The 18,663-nt window shown below is 31.1% G+C and overlaps 2 protein-coding genes across 6 annotated transcripts in view; both read left to right on the forward strand.

Moving 5' to 3' along the window:
- The window catches only part of LOC129938349 (uncharacterized), a 281,645-nt gene that overhangs the window by 228,960 nt on the left and 34,022 nt on the right, over positions 1-18,663 (forward strand). The gene's annotated exons all lie outside the window — the stretch shown is intronic.
- On the forward strand, positions 4,806-6,261 carry LOC129938352 (uncharacterized). The gene has a single exon (XM_056045847.1). The coding sequence runs from the start codon at positions 5,185-5,187 to the stop codon at positions 6,007-6,009; it is 825 nt and encodes a 274-aa protein (XP_055901822.1). The 5' UTR covers positions 4,806-5,184; the 3' UTR covers positions 6,010-6,261.

Genomic DNA, 18,663 nt, shown 5'->3' on the forward strand with positions numbered 1-18,663 from the left:
AATTTTTCTACATTTAAAGTTGAAAACTTTGAATACAATATTATTCAATATAAAATAATTTGAATCTAATATTTCGAATTTTTAAAAATATATTTGAGTCGAAAATCATATAATACCAACTTTTATTAATTGGTTTAGGGTTTTTTTTGTAAAAAATTGTCAGAAACGTCGGGTAACAGAAGATGAATTAGTTTTGTATTAATTGCATCAAGAATATTGATCATTAAAGGCCAATCAAACAAACATTATATATTAAATCAAGAACTTATGATCCAACAACCAAACCCATTGTCAGTTCAATTTTTTCAATATTTAACTGAATGTTTAAAACAATGTTCTTTAAAAGATAAAATTAAAAGATAAATTAAAAATAAAACAAAAAACTCAATGTTTTGAAAAAATATTTGAGTTGAAAATCTATTTTTACCAACTTTGGGTAATGTTCAAAACATGTTTTAGGTTTTTACTTTTTAATAAAAAAATGCAACTTTGATTTTGTTTCAAAATTTTTCCAGATGCTAAAAGCGTTATTCTTTGTTGCACACAATCATTTTGAAAACACAACCATTTTTTTTTCGTAAAATGTTCGGGATGACAATTTTTTTAGAAAAATATATTTGTTTGGTATATATAAAACATATGGTTGGTGAGATATTTAAGTTTTACCAAAATGTTCACGTTGTTTTAAATTGCTATGGTAAAAAAAAACACACAATTTTTTTGAGAGTCCTTTCTGCATGTTTCTGCATTATTATCTGTATAGCAAAATTCATTTGAAGTCGATATCTTTACTGGTTCTTGAGCTATGGACGACGAAAAATACTTAGTGAACGTACGAACGTACGAACTCACGCAGGTACAGAAATCTCTCTAAAAATCTTTTATTTCGACTCTAGAGACCTTGAAACGTCGAGAAATTTCAAAATTTTTAATTCGACAAATCGGACCGATTATAATAACTTTCTATGGGAATTTAATAAATGCACCGAGTGGTTTATCAGTGCGCTACATTTTTGACAGCTCAGTAATGTACATTATGAAACAAAAATATAAAATGTAAGCTAGCGTTGTTTACTATTCGGATAAAATGCTTTGTTAAATTTAAGCTTGACTTGTATGGAAGCTAAATTCTTGTATTATGTTTAAGTTATTTATTCAAACGCATAGTAAACTTAACTGATTAACACAAATGCAAAATAACAAAGGTGGACAAATCTCACACATCTGTCAAATTTGCAAATCATCACATCATTTGCGTCCACAGCATTAAAATACTTGTCAAATCAAGACATCACATTTTAAAAACAAATTTAAAGTTGTATACCTTTTTTTGCGTAGCAGCAAATGAGGTATAGTTTTGAAATAACTTAAATAACGGGTGTTTTCAGAGGTACAGAACTTTAAGTTGGCAACACTTTCACACGAATTTCGCTCACTTTTAGTTGAATAGGTACGTAAATCAATAAAAGTGCAGTATTTGAAGTGATGACAATCCTGAAGTTTATGTTAAAACACACAAATTTACAAAAATTTAATGCTTGGTGTGCTTTATGTTTTGGAGGACGTTTTTAAAAAATAATTCTGTCCGTTATCAACATTAGAAGCTCCAAATGCACGTTAAATAAATGCTCAAGTAACTCCGACTTGACTTCTTGTGGAAACTATCATCAAAGTTTCAAATTGGGGAATGTTGCCTTACGAGCATAGCCAAATTCTTTTTCTCGTTACAATCAATATTGATCACTATACCCCCAGGATTACTGACTTCTTAGTTCATAGATTGTGCAAGAGTTGTGATTTCAACAGGACAGCGGTGCAACATGTTCCACAGCTTGTGGAACATGAAATTGACTAGTTTCTGTAGAGATGTTTGATTTTTTTAGCTTACGCTGATAAGCTCGAAAAGATTTACTACCGTTATTGTTCTTGCCGATAAATGACCAAAAATATTGTAAGAAGTCGTCGAAAATTGGAACTCTAGATAAGACAACGCCTAGTGGCGGTCATGAGCAATAAATTATTAAATTATAATGCCAAAAGATAACTTTTCCAATTAAGTTTTTCATGTCGATTTATAAAACTCATCTTTGTTTTATTATATTTGAAAATTTGTAGTATACAAAAACACCCTTTATGTGCTAATTGCTACAGAAGTACGAAGAGTTTTTACAATATATTGATTTTTGGCCAAATGGTACTCTTCTGCTCATAAATTATAATTATTAATAACAAATGAATTATGCGGAGTATAAAACATCCTCCGTACTTGAAAAAGAATTTAATTTCCAAGATATATTCAAAACTTCAAGACAATCGTTTGAAAATTGACTGGAGCTAAAGAAGTACAGTATTAGGAAAGTATGTTTGAATTTTTGCGCAATAGTAAATCAGGAATAATTTTGCAATAGCCTTAAAACTAAGATTTAAAAACGGAGTATTTAAAGCCTTTTCCCGGACCGTACTATCTAAGGCCAACATTTTTGAAATCCTAGGGAACTATTTGAAATTAAAAGTGTTATCTTTCCCCTTGCATGACACACAATGTAAATGAAAGAAAAATCATCAATTTATTCTTCTACTTGTCATATTATGTCAAATCAACTGTCAGATCATTTTCTCTTTTTCTCAATCAACTTCCTCCATTTGAATGACATTTGCAAATGAATTTCTTTCGTAATCATTTTCTGTGTTTTATCTTTTTAAGATTGTTCCACTCTCCATTTGCGTGAAAATAGTAAAAATCCTTTAGCCTTAAGGACAACCTAAAGTCTTAAGTTTATTATACAAGGCATAACCATAATACAATAAAGAAGTGTACCTAATAAAATACCTTTTAAGCCTCAAATAAACAATGGACACAATATACCTTCCTTTTTATTTCCTAAGACATTTAGTCTGTTTTTCGTTTGTCCCTTTTTTTCTTATTTATTTATATGACCACCACTAAATTATTTGCTTTGAAAACAACAGTTTTTCGTTCTCGAGAAAAATCTCGTTATATTTCAAAAAATAAGCTTAACCATAATTTGCAAAAAAAAAGATTTATTGAACAATCATGACATTGTCATTCTTATTCCTAAGTAATTCTGGGATATAATAAAGCGACTTGTTGAAATACAAATAACCATTCCATTATGTTGATCCTTATTTCGAGGGTAAAAAAGGACACCTCGACACACAAGACATCAAGTCTAACCAGTTTAATTTGACCTTCTTCAAAATTAAAGAAATAAAATAAATATTTAAAAAAAAGGATCACAAAATAATTCTCAATTTATATAGGCAACACCTTTCGGATTGTACCAAGAAAAAGGATTATTTAAATGAGTCCCTTTTTTTATTAATTTACTTTCCCTTTTTTGTATCATATACCTTTCAACAATAACCAAATCAAGGCAATTTTAATTTGAATATTAAAGACTCATTAAAAATATCGAAATACAGTAAAAACCATCGAAATCAAATGTTTGTATAAGGATAGACGAAAAAAAAGAACATGAAAGGCAGCGTTACCATTAGTCTTTTTTTAAAGGGAATCAATGTCAAAACATATTTTCTTCAAAATGATAAATTGTGTTCATATGTATCACTTAAGAAAAGTCCTTAAAATTTATTATAATAGCTGAATTTCGTTTGGAGATTCTAAAGAAAATCTTTAAAATATCTCCATCAAGTCAAAAACCCTTAAAAGAAGATTTTTGTTCCTAAACGGTCATTTTCAAAATATTTATTTTGAAGTTGTAAAATTGAACAAAAAAAATATCGACACAATTTTTCTATTCAACATTTTTTTAAATCTTGAAAAACGTCAATTTTTGGTGAAATTTGCACAAATTGTCAGAAGAGCCAAAATTCACCTAACATTAAAAAAATAATTGTTCTTTCTTTCCATTGCTCATTCGTAATTACTCCAGGGGCCTATTTCACCAAACACTTTTCACCTTGCAAAACAAAAATTAAAAAAAAAACTACAAATTCTTTGGAAAATAACAAATCTTTTCATTTTTCAGAAAAGTCTGCAAACTTGAGTTTGGTGATATGTATTTTGCAAAAAAGATAACTTTTCAATTCCTCTTTGCAAATATTTGTTTGATGAAACATAATTTTCAAAGTTAATGTGAAAAGTTGCAAAGTGAAAAGTGCTTGGTGACATAGGGCCCAGAAAAATTATATATTCACTTTGAAAAAATTCCAACAAAGCTTCATTTTAGTGAAGAGTTTAATTTGTATGTCTTTAACACTATCTTTAAAAGTCTTCTTGTTTTGGACACTTTATGATTTTGGTGTTATGATTTTGGGCGAAAAGACCTGAAAAGAACCTTTGTTAAGGACGTTTTAAGGAAGCTCTTCACCATAATTCAACTAACCCAATTCGGAACAAAGCAATTGCTTGTCTTATTTTTCTAGACTGCTGAATTTATGGAAATTTGCAAAGCGTCAGCAAATATATTTTACGAAAGGAAAATAACATTTCTGCGAAGTCACAAGTCAAAGTAGAAAGGATTTCCATATTCTGAAAAAAGATTCCCATGATCACACAATCAAAAATATCCATTAAAAGAATTTTCGTTTTAAAGAGCTTTGACTGTATTCTAAAAATGATTTTGCGAGTATGGTGTTAATCGATTATTAATTACCTTTTTTAGCTTTATTTTTTAATCATAAACCTTCCACCTGTGTTTTCCCATCCTATTTCAGCTTATAACAATAAAATGTATAACAAAATCCTTCGAAAATCCAAATAACACAAAAAATCTTTGAAGGAATTCAAGGAATTTAAATTGCAAAGTAATTAATATCCTTACAACAGGTACTTATGACTTATTTAGGATCAGGATATACCTAAGTTAAGTACCAATATATGAGGTGAGTCAATCACAGAAATTCCGCGACGGATTAGGGTGCGTAACAACAACAGGTAGATATGGTTGTCAGTTTTATGGCACGGGCCATATCATAAAATAGTTTAGACGCCACATCACTCGTAGCAGGTATGTTAATCATTGACATTGGTGACTTTAAATCTTAAGTTTCGTGAGTGAACTGGATTAGTACTTATTTTGTTTGCCTATAAAATAGAGAGGGATTTTAAATATATTATCAGTCGTCAATTGTCATTCAGACAGTGAAAGTTATACAAATTAAAGAAGTCTGTTTTTATAGTACATCAAGTTTTGAAAAGAAATGGAACCAATTTACTCAAGAACCGTACCACCATGCAATTATATCAGAACATCGGACTTCAGTTTAAGTGATTTGAGCATTTATGTTGATTCAATGGAAACCTTATCCCGAATTGAACGTGAGCGGCATGAACGTCGTCAACGTCGAAGGAACAACAAACTTAAAATTAAATCAGTAGTTGAGGTGCATCCAGCTCCAAGGACCATTAACAACAATGAAGACAGCAGTGAAGAGGAACAGCATCAGACAAAGCCTTGTCCCATTAGCAAACAACAATTGCGTATGAAACTTTTTGGCAGCAATACCAAACTTAGTTCCATGATGGTTGCTTCAAGTTCAGATGAGAATTACTTTAGTGGTGCCAGTGAGTCTTCTGAGGGTAAAAATGATCAACATCAACAACAACAACAGCAGCAGCCGAAGACGAATTTCATGGATTCCAATGATGGCATTGCAACTCTTCCCCCTGATAGTGGGACCGAATCGGAAAGTGGCAATTTCAAACTTCGTCCTCGTTCGTTTGCCATGACCAATCCCAAATATCGTTCCACTAGGGCTCGTATTATTGGATTAGTTTTGAAGAGAGAGTATGCGAATGGCGGCAGTCTTGATGAACTTGAACAACAAGAACGTCGTGAAAGAGTTCTTGAAGGACTGCTGCGTGATAAGAAGAACAAAACAAAGAACACGAAAAAGTGTGAAAGTTTACGTTTACCAAAAGACACCACCATCAGCCAAAGGACACTACTTCCGTGTAAAATTCAAAAACAGCCCTCGGCAGAGATGAGATTTATTGACAAGGCATTGCGTTATTTGACTTTGTAAATTTAATTTACGCATCCCAACCCAGCGACCGATGATAAGAAGACAAACGGAGAAGTTGAGAGATTCCATTTTCAACTTCTTTTTGAATAATTGTATTTAGTTTACAAAACCCATAACCAGCAGCGTTCCAGTTCAATTTGTATTCTAAGAGAATTGTAGTTTTATATAATTCAATTAATTTTAGCTTTAATTTTAAAATACATATATTTTGTACTTTAGAATAATAATAATAAATAAACTTTTATAATTGAATTGAAAATATTTTATTTGAAATGGTTTGTTTTTGACAGAGATAATGTAATTTTAAAGACTCGAAAGAGTGCTTTACGTTCTCTATTGGTTTTCTAAAAGAAGATAAAGTTTACCAGGCAAATTTTTGAGGTTTATTTACACAGCTACGTTTGAAAAATTCCTTTAAACTTTAAAACAGTAAGTGAAGTCTGTTGCTTTGTAAGAATACATTTGTTAAAGTAGTCCTTACACAAAAATGTGTTTTAACTTTAAATGCATAATGGAGCCGATTTGCACGAAGCCTTTTTACTCGTTGTACACTTTCCCTGAAACGGTTGAGCGCTAGGGATAATGATACAACCATTTAAGCAAATTGATAAGTTTTAAAAATTTAGTAAAGGTGCCTCCCAAACTTTGTTTTCATGGTACTGCCACTTGCAAGGAATTGACAAATCGTACATTTTATCATAAATAGTTCTTTTCTCATATTTGCTGTTCCGATTCGACATAAAAATTGTAGGTCCCCTTCATCCCTGAAATGATTCGCACACAAAAAAAGTTGAGAGGCCCTAGTTCACTGCGGACTGTTGCGCTACTTTATTTATTTTATGTTAAGCCCATAGAATCGGAGATAACCACCAACTTTGGCGGTCCAAGCTTAGGACGCGAGATTTTTAAAAACTTTCAACACATGGTTAAGAATACTTATGGAAAAATATAATCAAATTTTAAGCTTGTTTTCTTTCATTCTGAAGTTGATCTCTTTTTTCTTCTTATTTTATAATATATTTGACATGGTTTTTTTCTCTATAAACTTAAAACAAGTTACTATGCGAAGTCTATTTCTCAGGAAATTTCAATTTAGTTCTATTTCACTTAAAAAGACTCCGAAGATGTCTATAAGAAAAGTAATGAGTGTTTTTTCTTAAAACGTGTGCTTTTCAATCTGGCAATACTTTTTCGGGAGTTGGTAATTTTTACAGCTGTCACATGATTATACTCAGTTTAGTTTGACATTTCATAATTAAAAGACTCACACAATGGCGGCGTTTCCTGAAAAATCGTCCGATTTAACACTATTGGACTATTTTTTGAGAAGTGATGTGAAGTCGCTTATATCTTCGCAGATAAGCCCGAGACGATTGACCCCTACATACTACCCCAACTTCTGAAAAAAGTGGTCGAAAATCGGGTCTTTCGCCGGGAACTTGTCAGAAATTATTTTAAAACGTTTTGACAAAACACTTATCTTTAACTTTAAATTATATTCGCTTTTTTCTTCTTAAAAATACTTTTTATAAACTTGAAAAAAATAACTGAAGGCTGTTCTTAAAGCAAATTTCGAATTGAAACCGTTTTAAACGAGGAGGTTTTCTGATGCAATCACTCATTTATTATGGTCTTATTTCTAAAATCAGTACGAGCTTTCTGAAAGAAATCGTTTAAGCTCTATGTATATTCGTTGTAAGTTAAGTCCCCTTTTAGCGGTATTACGTCTTTTAGTCCAAAACCATAACTCCCAAATCCTAAAAAATGTCACCAAAAAACATCCTAGTGTCAAAAATAAACAAACGTTTTGTCAGAATGCCCAAATGTAAAAAAACGCTGCGATATGTCAATAAGCAATTTGGCGTTATGATATTTTAAAATGGATGGAATTTTCTTTTGACAATTTCTTGGGCTATATACCCTTTTTATAAATCTTGGCGTTATATTATTAGACAATGAAACCAAAGTACCCGTTTCATAATGGTTAGTGTGTTGGACTGTCATGCGAGAAGTCTTGGGTTCGATCCCTGGCTGTGCCACCTAATGTTTTACTCACGGGTACTGCCTCTTGCGAGAAATTGACAAATTGACAAATTCAAATTAGCCGTTCGGATTCGACTGTAGGTCCCCTTCATTCCTCCAATTACTCGCACACAGGAATGGTTGAGAGTTGTAAGTCACTAGGCCCTGGATCTCTACGGACTGTTGCGCCACCTAATTTAATTTATTATTTATAAGAACAAAGCTCTTTTTTTATAATTTGCAGGCACTCAAGGGGTTATTAGTACCCTTTATATGTTTATATTTAAACACAGTGCGAGCATTAGGAAAATAGGGAAGGATGTAAAAGGAGATACCGGTGCACATTGGTTGAACATCAAAATGGGAGGGAAAAACAGAGTTGGCTAAAGCATTTCACATTCTCGATGTGCGATTTAAGAAAGAATCTCTATACTTGACAGTACGCCCGAAATTGAGCTCAAGGGTAAACTGATGAGCATTCCCGCTCTTCTTTTTATTTCGAATGTCATAAAACTCAAAAAAGTCTTAACGCAGTAAGATTTGGTAATATTGCCCAAAAATTGATTTAGATGCAATGACATTTTTAGTTTGAGTGGCAAGACCTAACTTCCCTATTAGCAAAACAATAATTTTGAACTTTATAAACAACTGTCATGGTTTTTTTTATTTTCGTTTAATTTTGACACTAATGCCCTTAAACGTTTTCTTTTGTTTTGTTTTTGAGAAATGTACGTAAATATTGAAAATATTTTAGTAACTTGGCACACCTTATTGTATAAAATTGACTGATCTTGAATCACGTTGCTATAAAAAACTACAGTTGAATACCTTTTATTCTTAATTCCGTCAATTTTTCTCCCCACCTTTTTCCAACATGAAGACTTCAAATTTTAAGTTTATCCGAAAATAATTGTCTTCTATATTCGTCTTTCCGAAGCTTCTTTTCAAATCCTTTGATAAAAAATACAAAAGAAAGTACAAAAAAATCTGTTGAATAATTTTGTCTGACCTCAAAAATCTCTTAAAAACCAAAAATCATTTCCATAAACTGTTGCTCTATAACCAACCATCTGGCAATGCCCCCAAAAATATAACCGTTTAAGCTTTTCTATGGCTGCATGTTGCACATATAATAAATTAAACCATGTGACTTCAGACCAAACACACATCAAAATACTTTCCAATGCAATTTTCACCAACATGCGCACTTGATAAAAGCTTTACTCATCATAGATAGAAAAATTTCCCATTCACAGTTTTCTTTAAAATGTCCTTTTATCCGATATTTTCTTTTATACCATTTTCCTTGCAACATTTCTACCTTTTCCCTATTTCCATCTGAGAAAACTCACCGTGTACACCGCACACTGGAAAAAGAAAAGAGCATTCATATTGCAAAAAAGCTTACGTTTTAAGGTCATTCGTCATTCCTCGAAAAGAGGAAGAAAAATAAAAGTACGAAAAACCAACAACAACTCAAATACGGTACACGGATACTACAGATATCTCGTGAAGAGTCCTTTTTTCTTTACTCGCGCGCGTCCCGTGAGAAAATTGTGTCTTGTTTATATTCGATAAAATTCACTATGGAAAATAAAAAAATTACACGAAGAAGACCCAGAAACACACAACAACAACAACCCTCTCTATTTGTGGGCTGAATAAAATTTTTCCTTAAAAAAAAGAAAAACAGAAAATTAAAAGAAAAATATCCTTTTTTCCCGTTGTTGGGTGTGTACGTCCTGTTTCTGCTGCCATATCAGTTTGAGCGAGTTGGCCATCGTGATTTTATATCGAACATGGCGCAATAAAATTAATTATTTTATTTTGTGTTTTGTTTATTTTATTTATTAAACGTGCATTTTCAATTTTGGGTATTGAAAGAATAAAATCAATTGAAAGTTCAAGTGAAATCATAAAATTGTATCCTTTTGGGAAAGAAGATGAAAAAATATATCAAAACCAATTACTTCGACTATTTCCTGTGTATCCAGTTTTTCGCTTCCCTCTAAAGGTTTATTCTTTTTAACTTAACATCCGGAAAGGTGTGTTTGTGTTTTTTCTTTTCTTGTCAATATTACTTTTTTCGACTTCAATTTCCACAAGGAAATACCCGTATACGTACCTGACAGGGTTAGGGTAACAGTGCTCGTCTAAGTGATTTGACCTCTGTTGGCACCAGATTCACTCGCAGAAGTTCATACAATGGGCTTCTAGGCTATACACCAAATAGGAGAGACTTTCACTCATAAGAAAAAAGAGATCTAGTATCTGGAGGACGACGAAGTCATATCGTCCTTTTCATCCGGTTTTTGTTCTCGTCATTTGCATCAAAGGACATCCATCCACAATCCTCATCCAATGAAACGAAAACGACCCAGGAAATGACAAACGAATAAGGACTATGACAGTAGCTGTCGTCCTTATAAGAATAACAGCAAGGAAAGAAGGACGAATACAAAAAAAAACGAAGAATAATTATAAAACAAAAGCCTATAAAAATGTGGCATAGTAGGTCCTGTTAAGAATTCTATATCAATTCATCTCTAGTTGCAGCCCGGTTTTTCAATTTTCTCTCAAATACTTTTCTCCGATATGTTTTTTTTTTCTTATTTGTTATATTTCCCCCATTTTTATATCTCCTTCAAACAGGATATCAGATTTTGTAATGTAGGTCGGGTGCTGTGAATTGTAAAATAACAAAAAGAAAGCAGAAAAAGTTAAAGGATATTAAATCAAGTAAAAAGAAAGAATAATGCAAAAATAAAAAAATGTGAATAAATTTTGCAGTGAAAATTGTGTCCTTTATTTTGAGTATCTGTTGAGTTTTAGTTTAAAAAAGGATAATTCACAGAAAAAACAAATTTAAAAAAATGCAAATAATTGAAAAAGAAGTAATATAAGAAAATCAGTAACCCTTTTTTACCGGTTGTATGATTGCGCAGTAATATAATTTATGGCTAAGTTGAGAGAATTAAATATCGTTGATTTGGGTCTTAGACTTTTTCGAGGAGATAATGACGAAAATGATCTTCCGGTGATTTTTTGTGAAAAAGTGAAAAAAATAACAAACAACTTCATCAAAAACACCTAACAACGATATTTTGAAAAATAACTACGAATAGCAAAACCAAACACAAATTTACCAACAAAATTTAAAAAAGGATTTTTTCATCATCATGTATGAATCGAATTTGGTAAGAAATGTTTTGTCATTTAGTAATTTATTATGATATACAATTTCCAAAAAAACGCACTTTTGAATTTGGTTTAAACTTCATTTGCCCCCTATTTTATTTTAATTTATAGTTTCTCGAATATTTTTAGGTCAAAAGACGTTGGCTAAATTACGTTTTTTCTTCAGAACCACTAACAAAACAATACTTTTTTAAAAGATTAAGATGTCCTTAATTCGAATTTCGTCAATGAAATGTTTCTATTACATGAGGTTTTTAAAATATGGCCCTTCGGAAAATGCAGAGACAACCAAAAACTATGTTTTTTAGGCTAAGGTAAAACTCAGCATAGCTATTCCTTGAAAATAAAGTAATGGTGATTTTAAAAATTAAAAACTTTTGTCTTCTAGAAACAATCTAAATCATTCTGGTATTTTACTTAGTTTCGATATAAGCACTCCAAGAGAAAATTAAAAAGTTAATAAATATAATAATTCAGTTTTAAATTTATTACGAATAAGATTAAAAAAGTCAATATTTGAAGACACTTCATTGAAATATATAATAGATCTTGATAAAGTTTCTTTGTTTTCTTTGGAATAAGAAGACTCTAGCTCGCTTAGACGTAGCGGGAACATAGATTGGTACCAAGGCAAGAAGAGATGGATATTTGATATGGTAGCACAGGGCGTCTCTAATAAGCATTACACTATCAATTTTTCTTCTTGATTGTAACGACTTTACTTCAAGTAATTGGCATCTAGCCTCATAACTAGGACTAAAGTTCCATCCCATTTTCTTAAATATATATTTTGTAAATCGTCTTTGAATCTTTTCAATCCGATCAGAATGAACTATATAAATAGGACTCCAAATAACATCTGCGTATTCCAAAATTGATCTGACGAGAGATATTTACAAAGATAATAACACGAAACGATATTTGGTCTTTTCCATTTCGGTTTATGAAATCTTCCAGCGAAATTGCGTTAGGAACCAAATAATCGAAATGACCTTTAAAAGAAAGTAGGGAATCAAGAATAACTCCTAAGTCTGAAATATGAAATTTTCTATAAAAAGAAATCGTGTTACACTTTTTGATATTCAATTTAAGACTGTTGATGTGACACCGATTTGATACAGAATCAATGTCAGATCGCATAAGTTGACAATCGTCCAAACTCGAAACTTTTGAACATATTTTCAGATCGTCCGCATATAATAAGCATTCACAATAATTAAAGACCGAGACAATATCGTTAACGAGCATTATGAAAAGGAGCGGACCTAGGTGGCTACCTTGCAGGACACCTGATGAACACTGAATTTCCCTTAAGTATTTATCTCCAATCTTAACTTGTTGTGTTCTACAAGATAAATATGACGATAACCAACGAAGAAACTGAGAATGAGAACCAAAAATCTCAAGTTTTTTCAGAAGTGTTTAGTGGTTCACAGAATCTTTGGCTTTACTGCGTCCGCTTGAAATTTTTGTTCCATAGCATTAGTGGCATGCGAATTGAAATAAGTCAAATTGGTAACAGATGATCGACCGGATACAAAACCATGCTGTACTTCTGATAAATATTCACTTGTAACAAAATCAAGCTTTATTTTCACCATGTTTTCAAACAATTTGGGAATTGCGGAAAGTTTACAAATACTTCTATAATTGCCTACATCATTTTTAGACCCTGATTTGTGTATAGAGACCAAGTAAGAAAGTTGGAAGCACATAACACTTAGTTATTCTTATGAGTCTTTATTTGACTCTCTAGAAGTTTTGAGCAAACCTTAAATATAATACTTTCATAATTTAAAAAAATACTTTTTCGGGTAAATTTTTTAGTGCTGATTTCGTACATAAAAATTAGTTTTGAACTGTTTTCTCAAATTTTAAAAATACTCGTTTTCCAGATTATTTTTATATTTTCAAATATCTTTCAAAAATTGGATATAATGAAATTGTTATGACAACAGATTTGTTAATGAAACAAAACTTACTCTGCGTTTTGCATTTTGATGCTGAAAACAGTTTTGGCATAAATTATTTCAGAATTCAGATTTTTGAAAGATACTTGAAATCTAACAACTTGATAAAATTTTTCGAATATGAATAAAATAATATAAATATTTCTGCTGAATATTGAAGAAATAGATTTAAGAGTTGGAAAACCATCACGGATTTTATTCAAAAGATAAATTGACATAGCCTTTTAAAAAGTAATAGCTCAAAAACCTGAGGTGATAAATTAATTTGTCCCATCAAAACCCATTGGAAAAGTGCAATTTAATTGCCAATAAAAAAACCTTGTCAAACCGTGATATCGGTGAGAAACGTTTTCGTTTTGAAATATGTTGGATCACTTAGCGTATATTCATTTCTTCCATTTTCAATTCTGACTAATAAGTTTTTAAGAAATAATAATTATTGGCCACATAGGTTATGAATCTGTAAAATATCGATATCTTAACGTATAAAATCGTTCACCATAAAGCCGGCTCAAGTTCAACTCGAATTCAAACATGTAACGAAAAGCTTTTCATCCGTCACATGTGTCAATTTATTGCCAAATAGATTTAAAAAATAGTGATAGTCCTGATGATGATAATATTTCTTTATATAACTCAATGCAAACGTACATATTTTTCATTAGTTTTTGCTGAATGATTCCATTAAAGTTTTAAATCTAAACGCTCCCCTGACTGACAATTGACATTTTTGTTTTGCTAAAATAAATGGTTTTGATTGTTGTGATTATTGAACTTTTTTAAGGATTTAAATGCATATTTTTGACTTATCATAATTAACCTCTTAAGTGTTTTTGTTTATTAGCTCTGAAAAGAGTTCTGAACAGAGCATATCAAGCATTCTGAAGCACACCTGAACACTTTGCTGTCATTAAGTGACAATTGCCAAATTGCTTGTCAACTTGAGTTGAAATGGAAAAACTAATTATAACGAAACAAGTATGCAATTTTCAATTTCCATTGTTTTAACTTTCACCTGGCAAACGATTGTGTTCAGCTTTAAAATCGATCTACTAAGATATTTTATTCTTAACTCATCGAAAAGCTCTTGACTAGCTCTGAATACGTTCAAAACAAAAGAAGAAACACAAATTTAAATCTCTGAACGTTCAGAGGTAAACAAAAAAATAATTTTTTGTTTGACAGTTTAGGATCTGCTTAATGATACATCATTTCGAAAAATGTATTCACGGTTAAACTTCATAACCTCGTAAGCCAAATTTTTCGGATATTAAAGAAATCTCTTTAAAATGTATTGAAAATTAAAGAAAGAGAATAGTTGTTAATATGAGTTATTAAAATAACAATTCGTTATATTTAATAACATTACGTCGAAATAGTTTATCGTGTCCATAAATTAATACTTACGACGTATTGTATTATTATTACATTTTCAGAACTTTATTGTTTAACTGAAAATACCAGATAATGGCTCTGAATATTCAGATCTTGCATAATTATTTTTTTTTTCTACTTACTAGGTTATGAAGTTTAACTGTTGATATGTCATATTGTCATGACATATAATGTTTAATGGCGGTTCACTGGTATTTTGAATTATACCAATAGAAATAATAAAAATTGATTTCACTTTACGAAAAACTCAAAGTTTTATAAAATATATCATCTTAAAGACCAATTATTAATGTCATACAAATTATGTCTTTATTTTCACAAGATCACGTACATAAAAAAACTCCTTTTATTTGTATTCCTTAGAGTTATTTCTGGAAATAGGAAACACAAATAAAATTTCACGTTCGTCTAATAAAATAGATTTTATTCCGAAACGTTTAAGGGTGTTTCCTTTAAAGCTTAGCAACAAAAAAAAGTCAGTTCCGTTTTAACCCTCAAAAATTGTAAAGCCTCACGTTTCCTATTTAAATATTGTATACTTCTTCTTGTGCTAATTAAAGTACATTCCTGTTTTTTTATAATTTATTGGGGCTATTTTATTGCTCATTTAAGAAATAGCAGTTTATTAGCCACCCCTCCATTTAATTGTCGAAGAATTTCTTGGAGCCATTCCTTTTTTCCACACCCACTAAAAGTTCCACTCCCGAAAAATATAAAAGAATTGTGGTGAATCTGACTTACTTGGTTCGTGGCATGAGACAATCCCTTTTTTTATTCCAGGATAAATGAGTTTTTGTATTGAAAGGTATAAGTAATTATCTTATAAGGTTTCAAAAATAGATGACTGAAAAACGTATTTAATTATTTTTTCTGGTCAATATAGTGACAATAATCGAGAATGCAACTAAGCATTAATGTCAATACTTCAAATTTGAACTAAAATCAAAACTTCAAAATAACATTTGACATTTGAAGTTACATCTGTCAATAAAATTAATTTCTTTTAACATATTTTAAACTACACACACATCGGATCGAACAACAAATGCAGATTTATTTATAGAACTGACAGTTTGAATCCTTCTAAGCTTTCCCAGCTGTCATCGTGCTATGAGAATTTGTTTCTTTTTAATTTCTGTTGGCTGCCGATCTATTTTTACGTTAACACTATTATTTTATCAAATTCTTCATTTTAAGATTTAAGGATTTCTTGTTGTAAACAAACGCCTTAAATGTCTAATTTTAAATGTCAATATTCGTTATTGATAAAAGATATTGCTGATTTTCGATAAATTTAAACATTTTAATGAAATCTATCAAGCATCTAAAGACATTAATCTAGTCCAATAATTCTTTTCGTAAAATGTCAAGCGTCCATAATTTAATAGAACTCTTGTTTCTGATTAAGTTATTAATCATGACAGTTGAAAACGTTTTTTTTTTCTTTTGGGAAGCTTTTGTAGAGTCAAGGAAGGAGAATCTAAAAAAATCAGCTTTGACAACCTTCTTGTTAATGGAGTCCATTGACATTTAACTGACAGGCATGCATGATGTTAAAAAAAACGCCATCAATTAAGTATTCTTACGAAAGCACTAACCTAGGTAGTATACATGACAAATAAAACCTTCAAAAACATTTCTCTTATAGACCTAAAAAGCTTTTTTTCTTTTATATGCCATATGTACATGCACTTAGAAGAAATATTTCATTTTTCACATTGACAGCAAAAAAAAAACTTTTAGTCTAGCCCTGACCTCTGACCGTGTAAAAGGTCATTGATTAAAAATGCTTTCAAAACTACAAGAACAGTAACATGTTCAAGAAACAAAATGAAATAAAGCCGGCTTTCTAAAAGCAGACATAAAAACATTGTTGCATGTTTTATGAAAGAGAAAATTAAGTTCTTGTAGTTTCCTACTTCAAAATGGAACAAACAATCTCTTTCGAAAACTTAAAAAATAATCCTTTCTGCATGAAAGTAGCAAATATAAATAAAACTTGAAGCAAAAAAGTCTACTTTTGGGAGGTACAAGTAGATTTGGTATGGAACGCCTAAAAATATGCATCTTATGGAATATTCTCTTTAAAACAAACTTCATAAAGCAAAATATGACAGGAGTATAGTGACAACACACTAATTATGATCATAAATAATTAAACCCGTATATCACAACATAACATGCAGCTCAAGCCACTAACCGCAATCCAACTAATGGAAAAGAATTCAGGTCGCCATCAGATTCATATTAATATTGTCATCGCATAGTGAATGATGACATCAGTCGGAAATGACGTCAAGCTATAATGACGTCTTAAGGCCGGGCCCAAACGCCCCCCACTTTTTTATCACCTTTTTGTTGGTGTAAGAAATAGAAATAAATATTCATATCCCCTGCCTGGTTGTCCTCATTAAAGTGCTATAATGACATCCAACGTTTATGCCTACTACACACATATGTACATGAATGACATTTCTTAAAGGTACATTCCTAACCAGCTGCTTGCTAGCTTTAACAATGTCAACCACGACGACGACGACGAAAACAACAACAACAACTATAACTGTCAAAGTCCAATTCAGCGGAATGTTAGCGTGCTCGTTAGGCAAACAACAGCGAGCGGTTAAGTGGAAAAAAGATAAAATAGAAGTAGGTGGAAGCACGAATATGTTTTATGTTTATGCCTATATATGATTTCAACCCCTGTATACAAACCTGCCCCCTTCTTTCCCCCCTCACAAAGGCATCATAAAGAAAAATAAGGGATGAACCAAACACACACACATGTAAAAACAAAAAAAACCATTGAATGCCTTTCAAATGGCTGAACAAAAGTGTCAAGTGAGAAAAAGTTAAGGGTCTGATGACATAACCGATGATGCTCTCTATTCAAATTGTGCCGTGCGAATTTTTTAACCACCCTTGTTCCCATCGTCTAGTTTATAACTTTTGTGGGTTATATTTTTCATCTTAGGTACACATATTTATATGACAGGAAGTTTTTCTTGTGTCTCTTTATTTTCGTTTATTTGTTGTTGGTTCAAATTGATGACATTTAATGATGATGTCCTTGAAGTAATTGACACATGTCAAACCAACTAGACAGTAGACACATTGCTTAATTTAGTAGAACTAAAAGAAAAAGTGACAGTTTGTTGGTGTCATCTTTTATTGTATGTTGGCATAACAGAAGACAAAAATACCCCTAAGCTAGGTATGTTTGTTTTAATTTAAAGACATTTCTGAATAGAAAATGTCGTCACTGTATTCTCTCTTTTTGTGTGCCATCCCTCCTTAGTTAAGTTTGAGTTTATTTAAGATTAAAGCAAAAATTTTAATAAAAAAAAAAGAAACAAATGGGCCTGCCTTTTTGAACTAAGTGAAATAAATGGATTTAATTTGTTTACGTGCCTTAGGAGTATTTTAGTTCTCCACACTGCCACTGACATTTATGACGTCCTGTGTCGTATCTTTTTGGAGAAAAAATCAACTCATATTTATGAAAATTGCTTTAGACGGAAATTGGTTGAACGAAATATTTTGTATATTCTTTTTTATTTTCGTACTTTTGGTCGTTTAGTTGAAGAGATTTCAGGACACGAAACCATTGAACATACCTTCATACATATACAAAGCCGTTTCAATTAGGTTTTTCTTGACATTTCTGTAACGATTTTTTGTTTGTTTTCTTTTTTTGTTGGTGACGGAAGGAAGAAATTAGTAAAAGGTTCATTAAAAGCTAAGGAATTAGTTTGGAGTGGAGGTAGAGGAAAATGATATTGAATTCTTAAGGTATTCTTGGATTTTGCTTTAGGTTGACAAGAAATGAAAAAAGAACAGTTTTTATGTCATAGTTGTTTGATGTTAAAGTTGATTGCATACTTTATTGTATTGAATTAAAACATTCATGACGTTTAAGGATATAATTCAGAAAGTTTGCGGTTCTTAAAAGTTTTATAATAGTTAAAATAAAATAAACTTTAGAGGATTTTAAACTTGGTTGAGTGCGCATTACCATTATAGTTCCAATCTATAGTTTTATTGAAGTCCAAATTAACTTCAAGCTCTT

This window comes from Eupeodes corollae, chromosome 1 (assembly GCF_945859685.1).
Source record: "Eupeodes corollae chromosome 1, idEupCoro1.1, whole genome shotgun sequence".
NCBI classification, from domain to species: Eukaryota; Metazoa; Arthropoda; class Insecta; order Diptera; family Syrphidae; genus Eupeodes; species Eupeodes corollae.

Coding starts and splice junctions, on each gene's coding strand:
- LOC129938352 (XM_056045847.1), top strand. CDS start 5,185: ATGGAACCAATTTACTCAAGAACCGTACCACCATGCAATTATATCAGA.